Source organism: Manacus vitellinus, unplaced genomic scaffold, assembly GCF_001715985.3.
Source record: "Manacus vitellinus isolate BGI_N305 unplaced genomic scaffold, ASM171598v3 scaffold_40_pilon, whole genome shotgun sequence".
Classification (NCBI taxonomy): domain Eukaryota; kingdom Metazoa; phylum Chordata; class Aves; order Passeriformes; family Pipridae; genus Manacus; species Manacus vitellinus.
The window spans coordinates 5,340,234-5,364,289 of record NW_021940541.1 but is presented as its reverse complement, the minus strand read 5'-3'; the positions used below and the strand labels follow the sequence as shown (position 1 = coordinate 5,364,289).

The following is a 24,056-nucleotide window of genomic DNA, read 5'->3' as shown; positions in this document are numbered from 1 at the left end:
AGCTGCAAGATTTTGCCCCAAGAGAAGCATGCACACGTCCTGTGGCATTGGGGAAGAGCTGTCACCCCCAGAAAAGCCACATCAGCTGGGCAGCTCTTTCTGCTTGGGAACATCCCATTGTGGACTGAAAGTTGGCTGCAGGTGGCTCAGACAGAAACTAATCCTTGTGAGAGGAAAGTCCTGAGAACCCGAGTTAGACACCTAAAAGGCTTGACAGCTACATCCACCTGGGTGGGATCAGTTCTCTTTGCAGTCTCACCTAGGAAAATAAATAGCATTGAGAACACTTGCTGTGCCTGATGCAGGGATGGCATGAACAGGAAATTGGGATGTTCTCAGGGTCATTGTGATTGCTCCCAGAATCTGCTGTAGTGCAGTGATTCTGTGCTGCACCTGGGTTGGAGCTCAGTGCCACAATGTAGCCTAAAATCTGTTCCTTGCTAATTATCCCCCTAACTCGTATTTGGTTTAAAAGTCAAAGCAAGTTTTGTACAGCAGACAGCTGCAAGTTGGGTCTAGTTTAAAAAAAAAAAAAAAAAAGAAAAAATCAATCTGATGTGTTTATGCTTCATAAATCCCCATCAGTTGATACGTATTGGAAAATCAGAACACTGCAGCAAGACAAATTTTATTTAATTTCTAACCAGCATTGTTTATTAGCTCTGCTGGTAACAGTTGAGTGATTCCAAACACTAATAGAAACCTGTGAGAAAATCCCCTTTTCCTGCAGCAGGATAGTAGCAAAGACACTGTAGCAAAGTCAAAGATGCTGAAGGATCCTGTGAGCAACCAGACAGTGGAAGGTGTCCCTGCTCACGGCAGGGGGTGGAACAAGAGGATCTTTAATGTCCTTCCAAGCCAAACCACTCTGTTATTCTAAGATCCGTAGGCTAAGACAACACAGTTGACAAGATATGTGCAATTATAGGACAGAAATGGAAAGGTGACCAGAGCTGGAACTGGTAACTGTTTCCTCAGATGCTCAAGGAAAGCAAACACTCTCTGACATCATTATCTGATAGTCTTTGCAACTCCTTGTTTCATGCCTGACTTGACAAGGCATGAAGCCTCACACAAGTTGTGAGGCTGTTTCTGTGAGGAAGGATTATTAATGAAAACAAAGATTATTCTTGTGCACACCTAGCTGCAATGTAGATACACATCGAGTCACTGGGGGCACAAGGGAGAGGGAGCACAAATATTTGACAACAGAAGACAAACCAACTGAGTGTCCTCAAAGGAAGGTGACATGTCCTTTATCACCACCACCAGTTTAGTAAGGAGATTTCACCATTGAGCTTTGTTTCCTGAGAGAGAGTGACCTTTTATAAAATCCAGAATATAAGTAATTGACCAAGCTTTGTCTTGAAAATTAGTGCAATCAGGCATACAAGGGAGAAAGATCTGATTTAAGTAACACCAACACTTTAAAAGCTCTCTCCAATGCCAGTCACACACCTGTGTTTCCTGGGCTTCAGTCATACTCCTTGCACCAAATCTAGCACTGGTGTATTTATCTGTAGATGAGGTTAAGATGGAAGCTTGTGCCTCTGTTTTCTTCCACAAACACAGACAATAAAAGTTTTACTACATGGTAGTTAATTCAGAGTTCAAAGCTTCCATTTTATGCATAGTGCATATATTAAGCAGATAGGTTTAATAAAGCCTCTCTGGCATTAATTCTCTAGCAATAATCATGTAGTAAAGTGAATTGGATCCCCACTGCAATGCAATGATGGCTGGTTTGTAACTGTGCAGTATTAATAGCTATGAACACTTTCCTGAAGGATATGCCTTCAAAGGCCCCAAGAAAGCAGATAATTAAATATATTTAAGTGTGAATTAGTTTGCTGCATTTCATAACTCAAGGCTGAAACTCCTTTGCAGTAAAGATGTTCAGGATCCAGTCTCTCCATCCAGAGGACGTTAAATGAACTCTGTGCAAAGGCAGGCTAAGGCAATACAAGGATTAGGGTGGTTCAGAGCCTGCCATTGGGAGGAAGGGAAGATGGATTGGAGGAAACACAGGAATAAATTAATGCCATGGTTGTTTTGCTGACTTTCTCCCATCACAGCAATTTGAGGTCATAACTACAGCCTCTGCCCATTTGCTGAGCTGGACCCAGCTCTGGGAATGGACAGTGAACCATTGACATAATTGGGCCATAATATTGGGCAGAATCTGACCAAGTGACACAGGAGTGACCTGCTGGGTTATCTGCATTAACAATGAGAAACAGGGTTTAAAATGGCACAGATGTCTGAAGGGTGGACAGCCTGTAGAATGCGTTCAAACGTTGTTAATCCTTCATGCAAAGATAAAGTAAATGGGCCAGGCTCGGTGCCAGCACGGGTGGTCTGGTGCGTAATTGCCCCTGGTACGGCAGGATAAGTCTTCATGAATACCTGATGTTACCTGTGCGCGGTGTGCTCCCTCCCCCCAGCCCCGTTTAATTTTTGTTTCTCCATCTTTTCGGAGCGCAGGGCTTCAGCAGGAGTCCGCGATGAAGAGCGGACCGCCTGCCCAGCCCGCCACCGGAGCCGGGCTGGAACCCGGCTGTGCCGTGGGAGGCGATGGGCACCGATGGGCGACGGGTTAATGGCTCTCCAGCTAAGGATGGGCGAGTGCTGCGCTAAACGGGGCAGGGAAAAGCGCTCCCTGCGCCCCACCGAGCTGCTTCCCGGCGTTAGGGGGCACGGAGCCCGCAGTGCCCCGCCGAGGGCACCGCAAAGGAGCCCCCGAGGGGCGGGCGGGACGGCGCGGCTCCCGCCATTGCGGCTCCGGCTCCAGCTCCGTTGCTCGGCCGCGCCCGCGGGGCGGCGGAAAGGGAAGGAGGGGAGGGGAAATCCCCAGGATCCCGCCCCCGGCTCCCGCACGGGGAACACGAGCGATAGCGCCCGGGACCCCTCCCCCGGGTGCGGCGGGCGCTCGGCAGTGCCCGCCCCGCACAGCGCGGCAAGCCTGCCGGATGGCGGGGCCCGGGGCTTTGCGCCCAAGGCGGGGCTCGCCCTCTGCCTCTGCTTCTTTCCATCTCCCTCTGTGCTCTGCCTCGGGCTCATGCGCGGCCCCTCCGGGGCACCGGGAAGGGCGGGCGTGAGGCCGGCACAGCTGGACCCGAGTGCCCCCGTCGCGGCGGGGGATGAGAGGCGGCGCCGCGGGGGGCTGCGGGAGCGCGCCGGGACCCACCATGCGGGAGCTGGCGATCGAGATCGGCATACGGGTGCTGCTCTTCGGGGTCTTCGTGTGAGTACCCGCAGCAACTTCGCTCCGCTGCCGCGCGGTGCCCGGGTCCCTCCTCGCAGCGGGGCGGGATGTGGGGCTGGGATGCCGTCCCGCATCCCGCATCCCTTGCATCCCGCATCTCCTGCATCCCCTGACCAGCGCCGCCCTGGGGTCTCCGATGCTTAGGCGGACCCCGCGGGGGATGCCCGAGCGAGAGGCAGCTGCCACCCTTCTCCTCCCCGCGGTGCGGGGGGTTTGGAATATTGCAGCCGGGAGCTCTCTCCGCCCCTCGGGGTTTTGCCGGAGACAAGCGTGCAAAAAGCTACCAACCAAAAAAGCCCCAAAAACACCCCAGCGTGCTGCGGGTTTGGTTCGGGGGGTTGTGGTTTGCGCTGTGAGGTCTCAGCTGGCTCGGCGGTAAATGCACCCCAAAAGCTGGCTGGGGAAGCAGTGGGAGCCCCGCGCTGGGAACCCTGTGCCGGGGAGCTGCAGGGCTGGGGCTGGAGCTGAGCGAGGAGCTCGGGCTGAACGGGGGATGATGGAACGTGGCTGGCTGGCTCTGGGAATGCTTATCCGCGCGCTGGTGTGTGGGGAGGAAAGTCAGGGAGATCTGGGTGCCGAATGATGTGCAGCTATCGCTGCAGGAACGCTCTCTGCCTTTTTCAGCAGAAAGCAGTTCCGTGCTGTTTTGCCGGGTGTACTTCAGGCAGGCTCCCCCCTTGCCTTTCAGAGCGGTGCCCGCTTCTTTCTCTCAGGCAGTTTGTGTTCTGCGTGCATTTGAGCAAAGAAAAGTTCCTCTCCGTGTAAGTTTGCATGCCCCTTGCTTAATGTTTTAAGGTGAGCGTTGTCAGTCTTTGTGGCCTCTCAGAAGTATCACGGAAATCAGATTTTGTTGTTTGCTTGTTTGTTTTCTTAACGATGGGGGCTGTTGGTCACAGCTGCAGGCGATATATCTATTAAGCTGTGGTACTGATTTACAGCTGGGGAATCTGAATGCTTTGATGCGAGTCCTTTCTGAACCTCTCATGGTTAATTAAGAACTTGCCCAATTTACTGGTGCTTGATTTTTTTCCTCAGTGCTCATTTCTCTGGAATATTGATGCTAATCCTTTGATTTGCAACATGTTTCGTTAAGTGGAATCATCTTCATTTTAGGGGTAAATTTTGATACCCTGAAAATCCTGTAAGGTACCTTTGATATCTGTCAGTTCAGTTGCATCTTACTTTGAAAGGAGACCTGTTCCTCTCAACAGAACTCCTTTCTGGAATACATGGACTTACAGGGTGAGCCAAGACCTCAGGATCTGATGGTACATCAGAACCTTTCTCTTCATTATGATTGTGTGTGTAATTCATCACCTGAACCATCATAGTAATGCTTATTAGTAACTCATACCCCATTTGAAGGATCCTTTCTTGGTTATGCTTCTCCTCTGTCTTTATTTCCTCTCTAAAAGGTTCTGTACGTCTCACTGCTCTTTATGCTGTGGTTCTAAAATGCACTGAAGGGTAGCTGATGGAAAAGCTTTTGGTAGAGTCCCCAAGAATGGCAAATGCCTATGGAAAAACCTCCAGCATTTTCATGTAGCTCGGCTCTTCCTCCTTGGAATTCTGGGGAATAATTCTGATGTTTCAGTAGGTCATTCAGAGCATTCATTAAAAGCACTAAGCACTGTAGTATTCTAAATTCAGGTTGGTGTTTAGTTCCATGAAGAACTTCACTTTATTTGCTTGCGATGGTTCCGAGAATATAATCTCTAGTACACCAAAAAAATAGCTTTATAATTCAGATAATCTTAACACCCAAGTAATCTTTTGCTCGGTAGTTCTCTCAGTTTTCTTAAGTGGCAATTACTCACGTTTTGAAACTATTATGTTACAGAGGTTTAAAAATGGTATTTCCTGTGGCTTTATACACAGCCAGTGCAAGGATTTTTATGGAGCACTGAGTTCAGTGAAATATCTTTTCAAGAATGAACTTTTACTGGTGAATTTGGAAGCCCTGGGACTGGAATCCAGGCAGCAGCTCTCTGAGCTGTACTGCAGAAGAGATTTCTAGGAATGGAAAGCCTGCACATTTTCCACCTCCCTTGGAAAGGAATGCCATTAACATAAATGAGTGGAGGCTTGGTCTGAGCTCATCCCTGTTGTGATTGCCAGCTGGGACACGGATATTTGTCCACGAGGAACTGGACAGAAGAGAATTAGCTCATTCTGATAAAGTGTTGATGACTTTGGGCCGTTACCAACCTTTGTGGTGTTAGAAGGCTGACCTTGAAGGTCATGGTTCCACATCCATCTGACAGTCGTGAGCCATCTGTGCCTCCCAGATGTCTTTTAGCTTCAGCCTAACAATTCATATAACTCAGAGTGAGATACTGGCATGTTTTGTACCATAGAATGCAAAAGAATCAAGGTGCATATTCCATGTTGTAGCCTTGCTTGGTGATAAATGTCCTTCCATAAAAATGGAGGTGTGGAAACTCCTGTTGCTGATTGCTGAAATGGAATGTATTGCCAATGGGGATGTGTTTTACAGCAACAACAACCATGTTTTCTATACTAAAGACTGGCTTTTTTTTTTTCCTCCAGTTGCCACAATTACCAACTTCAATCCTTCCACCAAAGGCAGAAACCTATACTTATGATTTAAGATATCTTTCATCGTGCAAATGAACAGCCATAGAAGTACCACACACTTTTGATGGCTGTGTGTTGATTGGGTTGAATTCTACAGACATTTAGGGAGGATAATGATAACAACTGAGTCGGTTCTAGACGTGTTCTTGGCAGTTGCTAAGTGTTCACTTAGCTGTTAAAGACCGGATTAGGCATTGAAATTTAGCAACTCGGGCTTCTGTGCATTTAGAGAGATCTGTGCTGAAGGGCATTTTAGCCCTCAGGATTTACTGGTATTGAAGGAGGGATTAGTTAGGAGAGATGTATTAGAAGAACTACAGCTGTCTGAAATTGAGAAGCAGGAGTTAAATAAAACTCCTGCCCCAAACAACAAACACCCAAAACCCAAACACAAGTGGCTGCAGTCAAAAATATGCTTAATGCACACTTGACTGGGAAGGTAAATAGGTAATTGGTTGAGTACCTTCAGCAAAATAGCTCTCAAGGTACACCTTACAAAGTGCAAGGAGAGATTTCTGTTCTGCCTCACGGTTTTTCCCAATTCCTTAACATTAAAAAAATAATTTTAAGTTTTCTAAATATGTGACCTTGCACCTTTTGACTGGGCTGAAGTGATTTGATGGAAGGTGGATGGTTTGCTACTTTCTAGGTGAAGAAAATTCTGATCCTATAATTTGGCCATTACGTTGTTATTTGAAACTGCATAACGGAATATTTTTCAATGAAACCTTGGCTTTAATCAATTCTCACTTCATATTTTTGTTTAGGTTTTTGTTTGTTAATAACTATATGTGAGTACAGAACTGAATTGTTTTTTAGAAGTGAAATTTTTGACGTAAAGTTTCAGAAGTAGAAATGGTCTATTGTTTAATATAATAACTATGAGGATGTACTCTGTTTACGGAAAATATCCAGTGCTAATTTGAAGAATGATTGAATTTGAGTCTTGCATCTCTGTTTTCTTAATTTCTGTACTTATTCCTATGACCTGGAGCATCTTAAGATGCTTGATTAATGCTAAAACATGGTAAACGTGGCCAGTCTTTCATCTGATCCACGTGCCCAGTGGCATTTGTCACTTAGAGGATGATTGAGGGAAGCAAATTGTTTTGACTGACTTGGTGTTTTTTTTAAGATAAGCCAGTTGTAAAAGGATTTGTGAGCAAGTCTGGTATTTTTACACAGGAGTGATGCCCTTAAAACAATGTTTTTTTATCTGTCCTCAAAAGAATTCAATGAGTGGTAGCTCAGAGTGAGCCTGAGGGATGTCTTTGTTTCTTAGCAAAATACACGATGGTCTCTTTTAGGTATCTCTTGCAAGGAAAACTTTGTGCATCTGTTTGAAAAGTTTTAGAAGGCCACACCATTGTCTCTTGGTAGGAAGCTGGAATTTGGGTGTGCTGTGGTATATTTAACCCAATGACTTGTCAACCTCATATTGCTGATGTTTTGAGAGCTAATTGATTAAAAAGACAGTGTTTCAGGGATTTCTTCACCCAACCTCGAGCTCTTCAGGGCATGTGATGTGACTAAAATGTGAATGTCATTTAGAGTAATTGGATATCTTCCCTACAGCACAGTCTCATTAGCAGCCTCCCTTGGGAATAAATGTTTATCTGCAGGTAAACACATGTATACATCACACACATGTGAGTTTGCAGGATTGACTGATGCTGACATGTTCTGTGTGTGTGCCATGGTCAGATTCTGGTGTAAGTAAATAAAAGCCGTTTCTCTGCATGTTTACAATGTTAAGATTTTAATCAGGTTATGAATATGCATGAAATAATTTAGCATGGAAAGTTCTTTTAGGTAGCTCTCTTTGTCCTGGAGTGGTGATCTGGATATTGTGGATACGTTGCCCTTATAAATGACACTAAATATTGTCTTGTTAACACAGACAGAAAATCAATCACCTGAGGAAATTCTACAATGCTGCAGTTTGGCTTTGCTCTTCTCACAGACTGTGCTTGCCTTTTCTCTCTCCTGTTGACTGGATGTTTGGAGGATAGACTGAGCTGGAGATCTGTAGGGAACACACACAAAATAGATTGAGAAGAAATCACCAGTCTGAGACATTCAGATTTATTTCCTCACTCTGACTCAAACACTGCAAAATTACACAAATCAGTTGGACCAAGGATTGAAAGCACCTTTTAAGCCTGGGCTCTATAGCTGAAGGTTTCCAAGTGAAGTAGGTGTTTGGCCACCGGAGCTGCTTGGTCTTTTTGTGTCCTACCTTCTCAGTTTGAATATCTGATAATTCTGACTTGGTTTGGAACCTGGGTTTTGGCTTCTGATCCAAACAGTTTTGGACTTCATGTCTGTGTACCCTAATTTCTCACCAAGAAAGTGAGAGTAATACTTCTTTTGCTCACCCTTCCTTCACTTAATTGATAAATTCTGTGTTGGGAGGTAGCCCACACCCTTGAACAACTTCAGAGCTTTTTCAGCGTTGGCTTTGTGGAAAATATTCCTCTTTTTAAATTTAGAAAGATGGCATAAACTCAAGGAACAAAGAAACAAGGAAGAATTTATTCAACGCATTGGGTCTTTCTCACACCAAGTTTCTGGGGAAAGAGACACTTTTGGTTTAATTTCCATACATTTTATAGTTTCACAAAATCCCCACCCTTTTCAGATAAGTTTGATATATTCATTTCTGCCTAAAAAGGTTTCTTTTCTCTGAAAAGAGGCTTTCCCTTCTTTCCATTGGCCGCTGGACATCCTCTGTCAAAAATTATGGATCTTCCTCTGTTCTTAGCTGAAAGAGAGAAGAGAAACCCTCACATGGCCCTGAAAGATTTTAATTTTTAGGAATTTTTATATTTCTCTTACCTGGCCAAAAAAGTCCCTGACACCCAGTCCCAGTCTGGGACTTGAATATCTTACAACTTTGTGATACACTTATAAAAATAATATTTTTGTTTCTCATAGTTTCATAGCTAGTAATGATAATAAGAAATGAGAACACTAAGATGTTTGCTAACCTGTTTCAAAATAGGTGCACTGTTGTAAACCATAATTGACATGTTAAAATGAGGGAAAGATTCAGTTTTGTGGCACAGGTTGAAGTCTAGTTCACTGACTAGGGTTAACAAACAGTTAAGGGAAAGACCTGCTATAAAAAAAGACAGCCTCTTTGGTGCTCAGGATCTGAGAACACATATCAAAGGTTGCATATTGAGCTCCAGTGGCAAGCAACAGACTTGTTCCAGTGCTCAGCAGAGTCTGTGGTACCTTTGAAGTGATGGGAGAGTCAGACATGGAGCTCCTGAATGTAGCTGATATATCTCAGAGTAACCTGAATTTTAGCTGTGCTCAGCACTGTGTCCTTGACAGGTTACTGTAAAAACAAAAGGCCCTAAGTATTTATTCTACCTGGTGTAATATATGAAGCACCCAACCAAAGAACCCTGTGCCTGCCCTGATGTGGGAGGCAGCTTTGCTGGCAGGGCTCGTGACCCTCCTGGGGCAGCTCATGGAGAACTGCAGCCCTGGGCAAGGACTCATGGAGGAGTTCCTGGAGAACTGGCCCTGGGAGAGGGACCTCAGCATGGAGCAGGGAAGGAGTGTGAGGAGGAAGGAACTGCTGAGCCAACATGGGATGATGTGATCACAGCCCTCGTTCCCCACCGGAGGCGAGGAGGGAGAGAAAATCAGAGTAAAGCTGGGAGAAGGTAGGGAGGGGGGGGAAGGTATTTTGAGATTTAGATTTTATTTTCTCGTTTTTCTGCTGTGATTAGACTGGTTTCCCCCCCTCAAGGCTATTTTGCCCAGGGTGGTAACTGTGGAATGATCTCCATCTGTTCTCATCTCCATCCAAGAGCCTTTGGATGTATTTTCTCTCCCCCATCCAGCTGAGGAGGGGAGGGATGAAGTGGCTCTGGTGGGTACTTGGCATCCACTCAGGGTCAACCTGGTGTTCAGATACTTGGTGTTCCACTTTGTCAAAGCTTCTGTTTCCATCATTTTCATATTGTATTTATTAGGGTATGATTTTACTGACTTTGCTAACAGTTATTCAGGAGAAAATATGCTTGTCTTTTTGTGCAGATTTTGGTCAGTGCAGAGATAAACTGTTTTTACAGACTGTTGTATCAATACTTTCAGATTGTGGAACAAATTTATTTCATTTGTCTTCCCTGAGTCCCGTGGGAGGGGGGAAAGGGAAGCTGGAAGGGGATTTAATAACAGGAATTCTAATTGTCCTGCTAATAGGCTGGGATCTCCATGGCTAAACTCACAGCTGAATACACGCTAAAAAAGGATGTTATTGTAAATGCCAAAGCATCTGCTCCAGAGTTTTTGAGGAGTAAATGGTGACTTTGTGTCTCTTCTTGTTGAATCCTATTTACTCACAGACTTTGACATGTGTATTTATTTGCTTCTAGCCCGACTGAGGGTGTTTTATAGTGAGACTGCTACTGAGACTGATGGGGCTCTCATAGGGGAAATTTTTCTTTAATAAATTGATTTTTATATACTTTGACCTAAGCACAGTCAAGATAGGACACAACTGTGTTTCTGATGGGAAAGACTTTTAATACAGGTATGATCTTTTTGCTGAGAATGCACTCATCTGGCACAGTAAATCAAGATCTTTATGGTCTCCCAGTCTGTCACTGACTTTGAAAAGTGAGTACTTGGAAAGAGCTGGCAGAATTCTTGATGCTAAAAGTGGATCAAGGGTTATATTTAGTGTGCCTTGTAACTTTTTTTGTGCAGTAAGGGCCGTGCTGACACTGAACAGGGGAGGCTTGAGTGCCACATCCATATTGGCAAGGATTAAAGGACAAAGTCTGAAAGCTATGCAAGAAACTCTGTCAATGATTGAGATGATTCTGTAAAAAAAAAAAAAAATAGATTAAGACTATTTCTCTGTTGAAAATCAGATTGCTGCCATCACTGGGTATTGCATTTGTTTGTTTCTCTGCATTACAAAACAGTTTTACCATCCAAATGGCTAAATATTTTCCCTGTTAAAATACCACTGACTTCTAATTAAAAGTGCCTATAGATAAAATGCATAAGTGGAAATTGTTTTGCTGTAGGGTAGAGTAAGAGGGTTGACAACTGGTGTTTTCATAGTAAGTGGATGATTAAGATTAATTATGTATGTGAATTCCAGAGAGCTGGGGGGGAGTGAGGGAGATGGTAAGAGTGGTGTAGAAAACATGTTTTTCTGAGAAAATGTAGAAATAATTGAGCTGATTAATCTAGAAATCTGAGGGGACATGGCAGTAATTTTCACATGTAAGCAGCTCCATAAAGATGTGTGAAGAAGACAAGCTGGGAATTGCACAGAAAGAAAAGATTTTTAAAATAGTAACAAGGGAAACTTGGTGAACGTGGGGAAATACCAACTAATTGTGAGGACTCCAGTGCTGTGATAGAGTGCCTGAGGCACGTGTAGAATCCTCCACCAATGGAAATTTTAAAAAGCAAGTTACACTGAAGTGTCTTGGGTGTGTTTTACACCAGGTTTTGCTTTGTTGTGAGGAGACAAGACTGGGTGGTCTTGTAAAAAAAAATCAGCTTAGTGGCCTGAGGTTTATACTGCCTGAAACTTTCCCAGTGTGCAGGGAAAAGTTTAAAGACATTATAGCAAAATGTCTTGATTTTTGACTCGTCATGATGGGCAGAGGAGGAAACAGCAGCACCAATATGAAGTTATTTGGAGAAAACTTCAGCAAACACTGAACAGAAGCTGTGATGCCAGAGTCTGTGTGCTAAATATTCTGCATTGATGAGACTGGGGGGAAAATGAAATCCTAGATTAGGTGAAATGTTTTACTCTGCAATCTTGGCAGGTCAACATTTTACCCTGTTTGGAGTGCAGAGTTTTTCTGCTTCTTCAGGTTGTGTGATGGAGGTGTAAATGATATAATGGAGGTGCAAATGATAGCTCAGAAATAGTTCAGCTCTGAAGGATTTGTGGCCTGTGTGGTGAGAGCCTGGCAAGTGGCAAACAACAGAGGAGAGGATCATTTGATATAAAGTGTTATATTTTCATTAGCTGCCAATTTTCACTAATGGGAGAGCAGGTCTAATAGCCTGTCTGTGCTCTCACAGCCTGCAGAGAGAACATTAATAGTTTCCTTCATCTGCTGTCCAAGGTGCTTTCCAGGAGTGTAACTGTTGTTATTGGACTTCAGTGAGTGCTACAAAATGCAAAAAGTGATGTTCTTATTCCCCATTATTATAATTTACTATTTTTTTTTAATAATTACTAATACTCTGGAACATTTAGTACTCATACAAGTTTTTTTGGGCTGAGTGGTTTTAATATAGTTGGATTTGATTGTGAATATCATTAAGCAGATCATGGTTTTTTTTTTATCCCAAGAGAAAAAGGAACTCATTGCCTACAGCAACTGTGAAGGAAAAACTGGAACAAACTTGTAAATTTGTATTACATTTACTAAATAACTTGGCCAAAAAAGGTGTCTCGGAATTAATACCAAAGTGTTTTATTTTAAAATGCATTTTTTTATTTAAGCAAGTTGAATGGATACCCAGAGAAAATATTTCCTTTCAGTTTGAAATATGTTTGAACAAAAATGAATGTTTTAATTTCACACAAAGAAACTCTTGCTGGAGCCTTCTAGACTGGGCCTCAGTATTTCTCCTCTTTCCTGCTTCCTTATGAGCTCCTGAATTTTTAATCCAAAAAAAATGGTCTGAAAATGTGTTTGGTCACCTTTTTTTGGACAATTTTTTTGATACTACTTAATCCTCCCTTTTATTGAGATTGCATCCCTCGGGTGTTGGTTCATTATTCAGATATGTGCTTAGTTGATTGAAGCATGTAAGATGAATTCTGGTTTTCATTTTAAGATCATGTACAGCTGCCAGCTTTGACACTTCTAACAGCTACACCAGTGTTGCTATACAGAGCATTTCCTTTCCTTCTGCTTTCTCCTCCCCAAACACACATTAAAATGGCTTTTGTGGAATATTTTGTATCGTAGAGTATATTTAATAAAAACAGAGCCCAGAGGCAACAACTGATACCATAAATCACGTTTTTTATTAACTAAAATGAGAGATAATGCAACGAAAGCAGGAACCAATAGTCCTCACTTTGTTGGTACCTGTTATTTGTGTAAAACTCTCTGTGTGACAGCACTGCAGCTGTGCTGGGTTATCTAAGTTCTGCACCCTGACACAGTGAGGAGCAGCTCTGACCTGTTTGCCTTGTGCCTGGAGTGCCCCAGTGCTCCCTGTGAGCAGGGGTCACAAGGGCTGAGCTGCTTTTTCACCTCAGGAGCGGCCAAACGCCAAACCAAAGATGGTTTTTGTTTCAGAAGGGTTTCTTTGATGTTCTGCTGACCGGAAAGCAAAGATCACCTTCAATCTCAGGTCACAGAAAGTTTTAAAAGTTAAAACCAAGCCAAAATATGTGACTTTGAGTCATTTTGCAGTGAATTTTTTTTTTCCTGTTTCAGTATAGCCACCCTTGGTTCCTGCTCCTCTCTTCAAAGCTGCAATGCAGCATGACCAGCTCTCCCCTCTTTCCTTCCTTTCACCTTGCTCATTCCCAAATATTCCTCTTCTTTCAGGAAGATAAGATGGTGAAAAGGTGCATCTAAACGAGTTAAGTAGTTTCCTGCCTGGAAAGCCATTTTTAATCCCACTGACTGTGAGAGTTTCCTAAAGTCAGTCACCTCACAGTGGCAATAAGGATGCTCAGTGATATTTAGTGTTACCTGCTTTCAAAGTGCTCAGCCCCTAAGCAAGGAGAACATATGTTTTGGAAGGTTAGGGATTCTTTCAGGTGCACAAACTCCTTGTTCTTGGGCTGTTCATGCATGCTCAGATAGTCCTTTCCCTTTCTTCTTAGCTTTAAATTATGTCACAAGAAAGAAATTGTTTACTTAGAGGGAGTTCAAATGCCAGAGCTTGAGAAAACAGTAGAAATACAATTTAAGTACTACTAAGAAAACTAACATTAGGTTCTAAAACTCCAGGCTGTTCTTTGTTTTTCATCTTTTCAAAAGACTCTTCATTCACTGTTTCATACAGGTATTCTGAGGACATATGAAATAACATAGAAATGAGATATATAAGCTGCAGGACTCCTGTTGTGAATCTATATTGGTTTTAGTTCAAGATCTGAGCTTTTAGCTGAGCCAAGACTCCTCAGCTGTTGCCTCCTTGCTGATTCTTGTAGCTCCTATTGTTTCTTGAATTCAGAAGGCACAAGAAGGAAGATAAAATCTGAGCAGAAGTTTTGGGTCAGGTTTTAACCTGTTTCTGTTCATATATAGATTCAATGTGGGTACCTGTGGCACAAGTCAGGTGCTGTAGCAGATTTAGGAACAGTAATTCAGAGACCCTGACTGGCACAGACTCTGGTTAAAACACATCCTGGTTGAAAAACCTGTCTTGCATCATGGTTGGTTTTGTTGGATCAGTAATAGCACTGGTGAAGAAAAATACTAAAAAACCCCTTTTTCAGCACAGCTGGGAAGTATGACTGCTATGGTAATATCTGCATTTGTAAAACTGCATCAGAATTTATTTTCAATTCCTTCTTAATCAAAATGATTTCTCATATATCTGAAGGGCTAACGTGGGCATATGTGCTAATTAAATGTCACACTGCAATTGGTAGCTAATTTAAAATATTCAGATATATTTTCCATCGAGTCATAGTGACTCATCTGAAGCCAAACCTGCCCTCAAGAACCAGTCATCTACTTGCCAGTGATCTTAAATAAGAAAACCAAAACAATTGCTCTTCCCCTTTGCCTTTATCAGTCCCAGGATTTAATTCCATTGACGTTTGGCTCCTCTCTGGATAAAAGTGCACCCACTGAATTAAAAGTGGGGGAAAGCTGTATACTTTCAGATCAGAGTATCAAATGTTATAGAAAGTGGTATAAAGATTTTGGGTTTGGCTTCTCAAAAGTACAGGAGTTAAAAAAGATCTATGAACCTGCTCTGTTCCCACAGGTGTACTGGGCACTGAATAGGGACTGAATGAAAAATGCCTCCTGCAGCCTTTTTTCTTGCCAGGACTCCTCCCAGCCTTTGTAAATACTTGTACCTACAGACAAATTAAAAGAGGCATCAGATCTCATTTCTGTGGCAATAAAAACGCTTCTGAATTTTCTTTTTTGGGTGTTCCTGCTGAATATTAACTACTCTGTATCCTGCAGGACACTCAAACCCCATAAAGCTCTATATCAGGATTGTACATTGTTAATCAGAAATAGTAGGTATATACACTGCATGGCATTGTACTGGGAAACAAGTTTTTAACTGTTAAGAAGGTAGAGATAATTTATTGATGCAGCTGCTTCCATGTCAGTGTGAGTGTACATTCCTTAATTGATTTTAGTGCAGCTAAAATGATGTTTGCAATAGCACATTTCCATAAAAGCCTATGAAGAATAAAACTAATGAAACATTGGTTTCTGTTCTGATGTACACACTTCGTTTGCATTCAGCATCTGTTGCAATATAAATTCTAATATATTTTTTAAATAACTCTTTTCTTTGATTTCTGTGGAGCTCTTCTGTTAAAGCTCTTCCTTTCCTACCAGAATGTTTGCCAGCCAGCAGGGTGTACTTGGCATCTCTAAGTACCAGGCCAGAGCAAACTGGAGCATTAGGAGTCTTGCTTTGCTACTGGCACTGACACTTCCTGCTGGAATGGTTTTCCCTACCTTTGGGAAACAGTGGCAGAAAACATCAAATCTCTTGATACCCAGTGTTGTGCCTTAACCACAGGGAAAGTTTCTTCTATCCAACTAAAGTTTATGTTGTTGAAGTTATATTTTTAATTCATGGCAGCTTCTTCCTTGGTGAAACTGCACTTCTTCATTAATAATTGAGTCTTGGCCCTATTTATGTACCCCTTCTTCATGGCTGAGGAGCTGTGGATTTCCCAGATTACTTTAGATATTAAATGTCTCACATCTCTTTCCTTAAGGTAACCTCTGAGCTGGCACAAAGCTGTCTCATTGTGCTGATGTGCACAGACAGCAGCATTGCAGAATCTGTACTCCTGCAGCTCCGTGGGGAGCAGGATGATGGGGACAAACCACAGGCATTGTTTATCTCACCTCATCACTCTCCTCTCTGCTTCAGTTCTGTGAATTCTGCATTCCAGCCACACACCACTTCAAGCTTTTCATATTTTGTCTGTCTTGGCAGGAGTTTGTGAAATAACCACCAAGAAATTACATTTTTTTTTCTTTAATATTACCTCTAGGGAATAAACAAGCCTAGGTTTTCTCATGGCATGGAAATAAGTTGTTCTCTCCAGGTATATCAGATAGCATGACATGAAGGCATTTCCCACTCTAAGCATGTTTCAGAATGGATAAGCTGCAGTCCTGGATTTAAATGTGAGCAAAGAGGATGTGGATAAACAGTGTTCAATGCAGTGTACACAGCTGATGTGTGTTTAGGTTCTGTTTAGCCTAAATCACTTGTGGGAAACCCCTAAAGCAAATTCTGGCTTTGAGGATATAATTTTCTTATCTTCTCAGCTGTGGTGCCTGATGATGTGTTGTGTTTTATGGCTCTTCCTTCAAAAGTTTGGGGCTGTGAATCTGTTGTGTGAGAATCCCTCACTGAGTTCTGTGTTGTGTAAATACACTGTAAATAGGCCAAGCAACACAGAGCCCTGCTGACAACTCCAGCACCCCTGACACTGCTCACAACCACGCAGTTTTCAGGTCAGAACAACCTGTTGCACAATTTAACACGGCAGGTACACCACATATATATAAACTTAATTATTTCTTCTGCAGTAAAATAATATATTACATTAGATTAAGTTTCTCCTTTCTTTCAAAAAGAGTCCAAGAAGAAAGGAGAAGTAATCCTTTTTTTTACTTTCAAACTATAGTTCTTCTAAATTAATTTCTGGTGGCACTGTTAAATATCTCTTATCTTGTCTTTATCCCCTGTTTTTACTTTGTGGAAATCCCAGCTCCCTCGAGTTCATGTTCCTTCTCTTCTTGCCATCCCATATGTACTGCTCTGTCCTCTCAGGGATTGTCACTTGGGAAAAGCCTTGTCTGCAAGGGACAAAGTAAAAGGCAAAAATTCCCAGTTCCCACTCTCCCCCTGCCCACCAGCTGAGGGCTGTGCTGCTGAGGGCCAGGCAGTGGTCAAGATATTTATGTAAGGTTTGATTCATGCACTTACCAGTGAATGGTTTCATAAAAAATCCCCCCAAAAAGTATTATTAGTCCATATTATCACAGAACTTCTGTGCACTTTTACCTGGGTCTGGCTGTGATGTGGTGCTTGCATGAAATGATCTTAAAAGGGCTCCGTGCTGTTAAATGGAAATGAAGCTAATGAACCTGGGAATTGTCCAAAGCAACTGCAGAGACTTGGGCACCTGCTGCTCAGGGATGTTTTTAATGGAATTAGGGCTCCTGTTTCCCTTAGCTTGCTTTGAAAGTCACAGTTAAAGGCTCTTGAAGTTCATGGAAGTCCTTTTATACCTGAAACATAAATATCATCAGGCTGAAGTGTTCAAAATCATGCCTGTTAAACTGTTAAAAGTGTTGGACAAATAGATAAATCTGAAGAAAATCTCAGGCCAAAAACCTAAGACTAAATTTTTATGTACTAATACAAAGTAAGTTTTTTTTTTTTTGCCCACCTGCTACCAGGGGATGTTCCGTGGCTGGGTTTGTAATTCCAGCCATAATAGAAAATGTCTAGAAATCAGCTGTCTTTATCTGAGGAATACAATCATTTCTAGTAGCATCCAGTCATTTAAACAAGCTTGTGCTGGCTCAGGAGTAGTGATAGACTGTGCTTTGGGTTGGGATGAAGGAACATAAATCACCAAGTGTCAGGCAGCTCAGAAACCAGTGTGTCCTCATGGCTGTTTAATAGAGTACAAGGGGAATTGCCTTCAAGCTACTGAAATCTCATATCCAGTCACCCATTGGTGAAGCTTTAAAAAAGAAGAGAATTGTTCTCTTATGTGTCTTGGCATAAAAATTTAATTAGCTGTTGAGCTCTTTCAGAAGATAAAAAAAAAAGTGATTTCTTTTTATACAGTCACTTTGCTTTAACTGTTTACTTTCTATTTCTGTGTTGTTCACACAGATGGGATCTGCAGCCTTCTGCATCTATTTTTTTTCTCTCCTTCAATAGTGATTTTGAAATTATTTTACCCATTTTCAGGATTTTTTTTTTTCATTTGTTTCAGCATATTTGAACACTGTTCTTGGAAGACATTCAGAACAAAAGCCAAAGAGATAAATGAATACATAATCAGATTTATATATGTAGTGGATACAAAACTTGTTACATCAAATAATAATAATGATTACTGTCATTGATAGATTTGTTGAAATTACTCATTCTTTATATGAGTACAGATGAGTATGTATTAATCAGGAAATCAGTCCTCAACTGAAATCAGATATTATTTCTATTATTTATTATAGTTTCATCTCATTAGCACATCTGTTATTTTGCTCTCAAAGGCATTAAATCTTATGACAGTGCATCATACCCAGGCCTGTGACCCTGCTCAGCAACTGAACCCTTTCAACCAGCAGTTAATTGCTTCTCTGTATTGCCATCAATATCTTTAAAGACTGAAACAAAAAATAATATATTTTTAGCTGAAATTTAGAAGCAAAGTTGCTTGCATGGTTTGGGATTTGACCTTTATTTTTCTAGTTGAAGAGAGAAGTGTAAAATGAATTTTTCATATATGAAGTTGTTTATTTCCTGGAACTGTTCTTTAGAAATGTCTTCCACTTTCATGTCTTGCACAAGCCATTGTTTTTTTAAGCTTAAAAAAAAAATATCAAGTTTTAAACTTAAATAATTCGAGTTTTCTTTCTGGAAAACACCGAAACAAAGTGTTTTGACACTTCTGAAGCTCCCCTTGACCTTCTTTGGAGAGCAGGGTCAGACTCTGGATTTGAAGGAGCTGAGTATAACAGCAAATATTCTCCTTGCAATACCAGGCTCCTTAAGCTCCCAGAATAATCTTGTTGTCCATGGAGGTCAGTGAAGGAAAAATAACCATTGTTACAAATGTCAAGAGCGTGTTTGACATGGTTGGTCCTCAGATTTGTTGTTTTCCTTTAGGAAAGGAAAGGAGAGGCCAGTTGGGCTTTTTTGTACTCTGTCTGGTGGGAGTCTGGCTGTCCTCAGGTGAAGGGGGTCAGAAAATCACAGGAAATTTGGAGTTGGAAGAGACCTCTAAAGGTGATCCAGTTGCAACCCCCCATGGGCAGGAGTGTGGCTGGAAACTGGAGCTGAGGCTGAGATCTGAGAGCACAGGGAGAAACAAAGAGCAGCAGGTCAGCCCTCAGAAGGGAGAAAAGGAGGATTTCCCCAGACCCAGAAGACTGGGTAAGACTGTATTTAGGAAATAGCTGACCTGGCTGGATTTGAGGACTCATCTTCACTGGGGAGAGTTGCATATATAAGTATGGTTTAATTTTACTCTGCTTTAAAAATCGCTTTGAGCTTTTTCTCCTTACAGAGTCAGTTGATTTGCCTGTTACTGGTATAAAACCTGCTATTACAGGAGAGCTTTAAAGCCCTTGGGCTTTGGAAAATTTACACTAAGAAAAGCTTTGGGCTGCTGCACTTCTGTGTTCTGGCTGGGCTCACTGGGTGAGACCAGTCTGCACAAAACTGGTCCCTGTATCTTCTTTCCACAGCCTTTCTTTGAGTGCCAATAAATCAGACCTGAAATGAGCAATGCAGAGCAAAGGCCAGACCTCCCAGGAAGTCTGATATGACTTCAAAGCCTAAAAAACTTAAAGAACAGTGAAGGACTTGGTGGAAAAAGGAATATGGTTTAAATGAAGTGAGACAAATTATGCAGCCATAAAAGGTTTTTGAATCTTAATACAGTCAGAGATCACAATTCCTGCTTTCCCTCTCAGTGCCTGATGAAAGGTACCCACACAAATAATTTACTTTCTATCAAGCAGTGTAACCTCAACATTTTATTTTGATGCTCTTCATTTCAAAATAATACAGTTACAAAACCATGGGGGTTTTTGGCTTGTTTGGGTGGTTTTTTTTTTTGCTTGCTTTGTAAGAGAGCTAAATGACATAATAATGGAATTAAAACCAGTCTGTTTTGGTAGAATGAGACTTTTCTGGCATAACCAGGTTCTTCTTAAGCTTGACAGCCCATTCTGTTTTAGTAGTAAGTCTCTTTTGGAGATACCCTCTAAAGTTATCTCTTCTTTCCATCAGTAGAAGGAATTGTTCGGGCTGCTTCTTTATCCCTGCTTTGTGATCCTGCAAATACAACAGTCATGCTTCAAAGTCTGAATCTTGGCATTTGAAAGACATTTTGGATTTGATATCTAGTATAAAATTTCTTCAGGGTAAAAGACCTGCTACATGATTTATCTAATCCCACAATGTTATTTGCACACTTTTCCTGCAAAAAAACCCCAAACAACAAAGAAGGCAATTTATTCTCCACAGCAGTGTTTATGGAACTTTTATAAAGTGTGGAATATAGACTTTTAAAAGCCATTTCTGAGGGGTATATTTGTAAGGATTCTATTACTAAAAATCCATGAGGTAGGATAGCAATGTATTAATACGGACAATTCATACATATTTAACTTTGGGGGAAGTTTTAAATCAGCAGAACTCTTCTGGGGTTTTTGGTCATCATTTCCAACTGTGAAAAACTTGTGTCTTTAATTGTTTTTTTTCAGTTTTACAGAGTTTTTGGATCCATTCCAGCGGGTGATCCAACCAGAAGAGATCTGGCTGTACAAAAATCCTCTGGTGCAATCAGACAACATCCCTACACGGCTCATGTTTGTAAGTACCAAAGGCTTCTTGGTCATTTGATGGCTGTAAACTTAAGTACACTTTCATTTGTTAAGCAGCAGGAAATCTTTTGGAAGCAGAGGATCTTCCTTTAATTCTAAAGACAACTATTTACCAAACCAGGGATGCCCAAAATGACAAAACGTAGCAAATCATGGGGAGTTTGTAAAAAGCAGCATTGTCAGGTGGCTGAATTTATGGCTGTTGATTTTTCAGTTTAAGAGTTAAGGTGGTTTTAGCTTAGAGGAATGCTAGAGAAATGAGTGGAGAAGCTTTTTCAGTTAGCTGGTTGGGCGACCTGACAAAACCTTGCCATGCTTTTGTTAGGTTAAGTGCTTAAATTGTGAAATCCAGTTTGGTTTAGACGTGTTAGACACTGAGATACTTGACTCCAAAGAGTCCTTTTATGAGGTGACCACATATCCCAGCCTTCTAAGGCAGAGGCTGAAGGCCTGCTTTTAAATTTGCCAACATGTTGTTTATATTGAATTAAGAAGCAGCTCTATTGTGGACTTTTTCAGCCTGGATGAATGAAAATATATGTTTTTCCTGAAATTGAAGAGAGCCGTGTAAAAAAAAAATAAAACAAACAAATGAAAAACAAACAAGCAAAACCAAACCTCAAATCAAACATTAAATTGGAAAAGGCTGAATTGGATTCTGTTATTTTTCCTTATGCTGAGCATTACTTTGCTACATGATTTCTCTGATCTGTGTTTATAACTGAAGAGTTCAGGAGCCAACAGTGAATCATTGCCCAGGGTTTGCTGCAGATGGTGGAACTGTTTTTCAAACCAGTTGTGATAATCATTAGTCCATCCTCTTGTTCTCCAGGCAGTAGCCACTGGGAGGCACAATTTTGGGATATAACTGTAATACACTTCCCTGTTGAGCACTTCCCAAACCCAGCTTTTATAAACTTCATGGTGGGTGGGACTTCCAGGCAACTCTGTGTCAGCAACTTTTGCATGGACTGTGTTCCCTTTCTGGCTCAGGTTTTAAAAATGTCAGTAACTCAGTGAACAGCTTCTGAAATTAAGAAATGGAGCTAATTTCTAGATATTTTTTTTATTTTCTAATTTATGTAATTGAAAAGAAGAAAAATCCAACTCTAGCATTGATGACAAGCTTTCATTATATAAACAATTTCTCACCACTAGTGTTGTACTCAGATATTGAAATGTATGGTTATGGCTCACCAGAACACAATCACTGTGAACTGCAGGATTAATTTATATGGTGAGAGATTTGAATTGAAATGTTGTGAATACTCCAAACCAAAACTGAGCCTTGTTCTGTCTATCAGTGGATATTCCTTGTCTTGGAAAGTTTAAGGTACTGCCAACTTCCCTTGAGTGCATGGAAGTGTGTGGGAGTCCCTGTAACTTCAGCACATCTCTGACTTGCCAGGATTTATAATAAATGAGAGAGATTTTTGTCCATGTTTCACAAAAGCCAGGCAAATGTTGGAATATTTCACTGCTGGAAAAAAAACCCCAGTGCTGAAATGCAGTGAGGAGAGTATTGCTCATCAGAATGTTGCCAAATCTGTTATAGAGATGAGCCATACAGAATCTTTTTGCAAAATAAAGAAAAAGGAGCCTTTAGCAAGCCAAGTTTTCTTTGTATGTGCATTTTGCTGCAGAATAAAAAGCACCTTCCAGCTAATGCTTTTGTGTAAGGAACAGTGATGTGCTGCAGACGTGAATAGTTCATTTCTCTCCAAAATTCACGTGCTTGTGAAATATGAGGAAGTCTGCAGTTTTGCCAGGTTTCTGAAGATTGATTGGAAAGTGGTTTGGAACAAGCTGCCACTTGAATGCTATTCTTTGTTGATATTTTCTGCTGCTCCTGCATGTTCAAAAGATTTCTAACTCCATTAAACCACCACTCTGATGTTGGCCTTGGCTATATTTCACCGTGTTTTTCAACAGTGGGATGCAGATATCTTTCTTCTTTCCTTTCCTGACTGGCAATCCTTACTTTTTAGAAAGAAATTAGCAATTCCAGGTTTTGCTTTAACTTGTTTTTTGCATTTCACTCTCTGTCTCTGAAAGCAGAAATTAAACTGTTGCTGAGGATGGAGAGAAGTGAATGTTTCCTGGAGCACTAACGTGGCATTGGCATCTGAGCTTGAATCACACACACTGGAGGCAGAAGGGAATTTTAAGTAGAAATGGTGCATCTTTTTGCCAACGAAACTTGGTTTTACTTGGTATCTGCATTTAGAAACTGCCTTTCTAAATGCAGATAAGGGGAACAGACTCCAGACTGTGTTTTAATGTGTGTGGCTCACTGGGTTAGATAATATTTTGCAGATATAGGTGAGGGGCAGCTGGTGCAAGATGCAGAGCCAAAATAACAAATACAGTGCACTCTCATGCTGTTGCCTACTCAGATAGTCTAAAAGCATAAAATGAGGACTGGGATTAATCTGTGTTATGAAAAGAAGATTGAGTCACACGTCTTTTGTCATATCTGTCCTCTTTGTTTTTTATTTCAGTGGGGGCTCTTTAAAAAGTAAGGCACTGCTCAGCCTCAGTAAAAATAATCGTACTTGAGCCCTGGCATCCCATGTGCCATTTACAGCTTAATTTTGACCTTGTTTTAAAAAAAAAGAACAAAACCAAGCAAACCAATAATCAAGAAAACAGTCATTTTCACTCTTCTTTAAGAGAATAAATGCTTTTGAAAGACTGGGATTTATTTTTGAACAAGTGTGGTCGTGAAGAGGTTTGTAGGGTCAAGAAAGGAATGGGTTAATTTAGGCTGGAACCAGCAAGAAGCATAAATACAAGTTGCCTTTCACCTCTGCAGCTGAAACTCTGAGACAGAAAGGACGATGGAAGGGCCAGTTGGGAACAAAATGGTAATTCCCATGGCAAGCTGGTAATGAAAAACTCCCTGGTGCTGTGCTTGGGACAAACTGATGTGTCTCTCTGGAGAAAGGCAATAAATACCTGCTGTGGGAGGCCAGACTGCAGCAGACACTGCCCCAAGATGCCTTTTGGCTCCCATTTACAGTGAATCATCCCAGCCCAGACTCCTCTGTGATAACAGAGCTGCTGTTCCTGGAAACCAGGGGTGTGCTTTGATGCACAGATGCCACCTGAGGTTCCTTGGAGGAGGAATCCTGCCCTGCAGTACTGACAATAAAAGAATAAGGTTCTGCTTAAGCAGTGACTGCACTTGTAGGTGCTCAGGTGTTGTTTTTCTGCTTTGGAACAAAACCAAGCAGTTTGCTCCACATCCAGCACTTACAAACAAAAGAATCATAAAGACACGATCTTCCCAATGCATTCAGGAATGGCAGTTAAAAAGGAAGCAAAAAGTAAGCTAAAGAGCATTTTAAAATGCTGGGAAGTTGGTGCTGAAGTCTGTT

At 41.6% G+C, this 24,056-nt stretch overlaps 1 protein-coding gene across 1 annotated transcript in view; it reads left to right on the top strand.

The window, feature by feature from the left end:
* The first annotated feature begins 3,144 nt into the window (after positions 1-3,144).
* The window catches only part of PLPP4 (phospholipid phosphatase 4), a 50,825-nt gene continuing 29,913 nt past the window's right edge, over positions 3,145-24,056 (top strand). The window contains exons 1-2 of the mRNA XM_018078538.2: positions 3,145-3,244; positions 20,557-20,665. Of these exons, the coding sequence (XP_017934027.1) occupies positions 3,189-3,244; positions 20,557-20,665 (165 nt within the window). The 5' untranslated portion in view covers positions 3,145-3,188. The remainder of the gene's footprint in view (positions 3,245-20,556; positions 20,666-24,056) is intronic.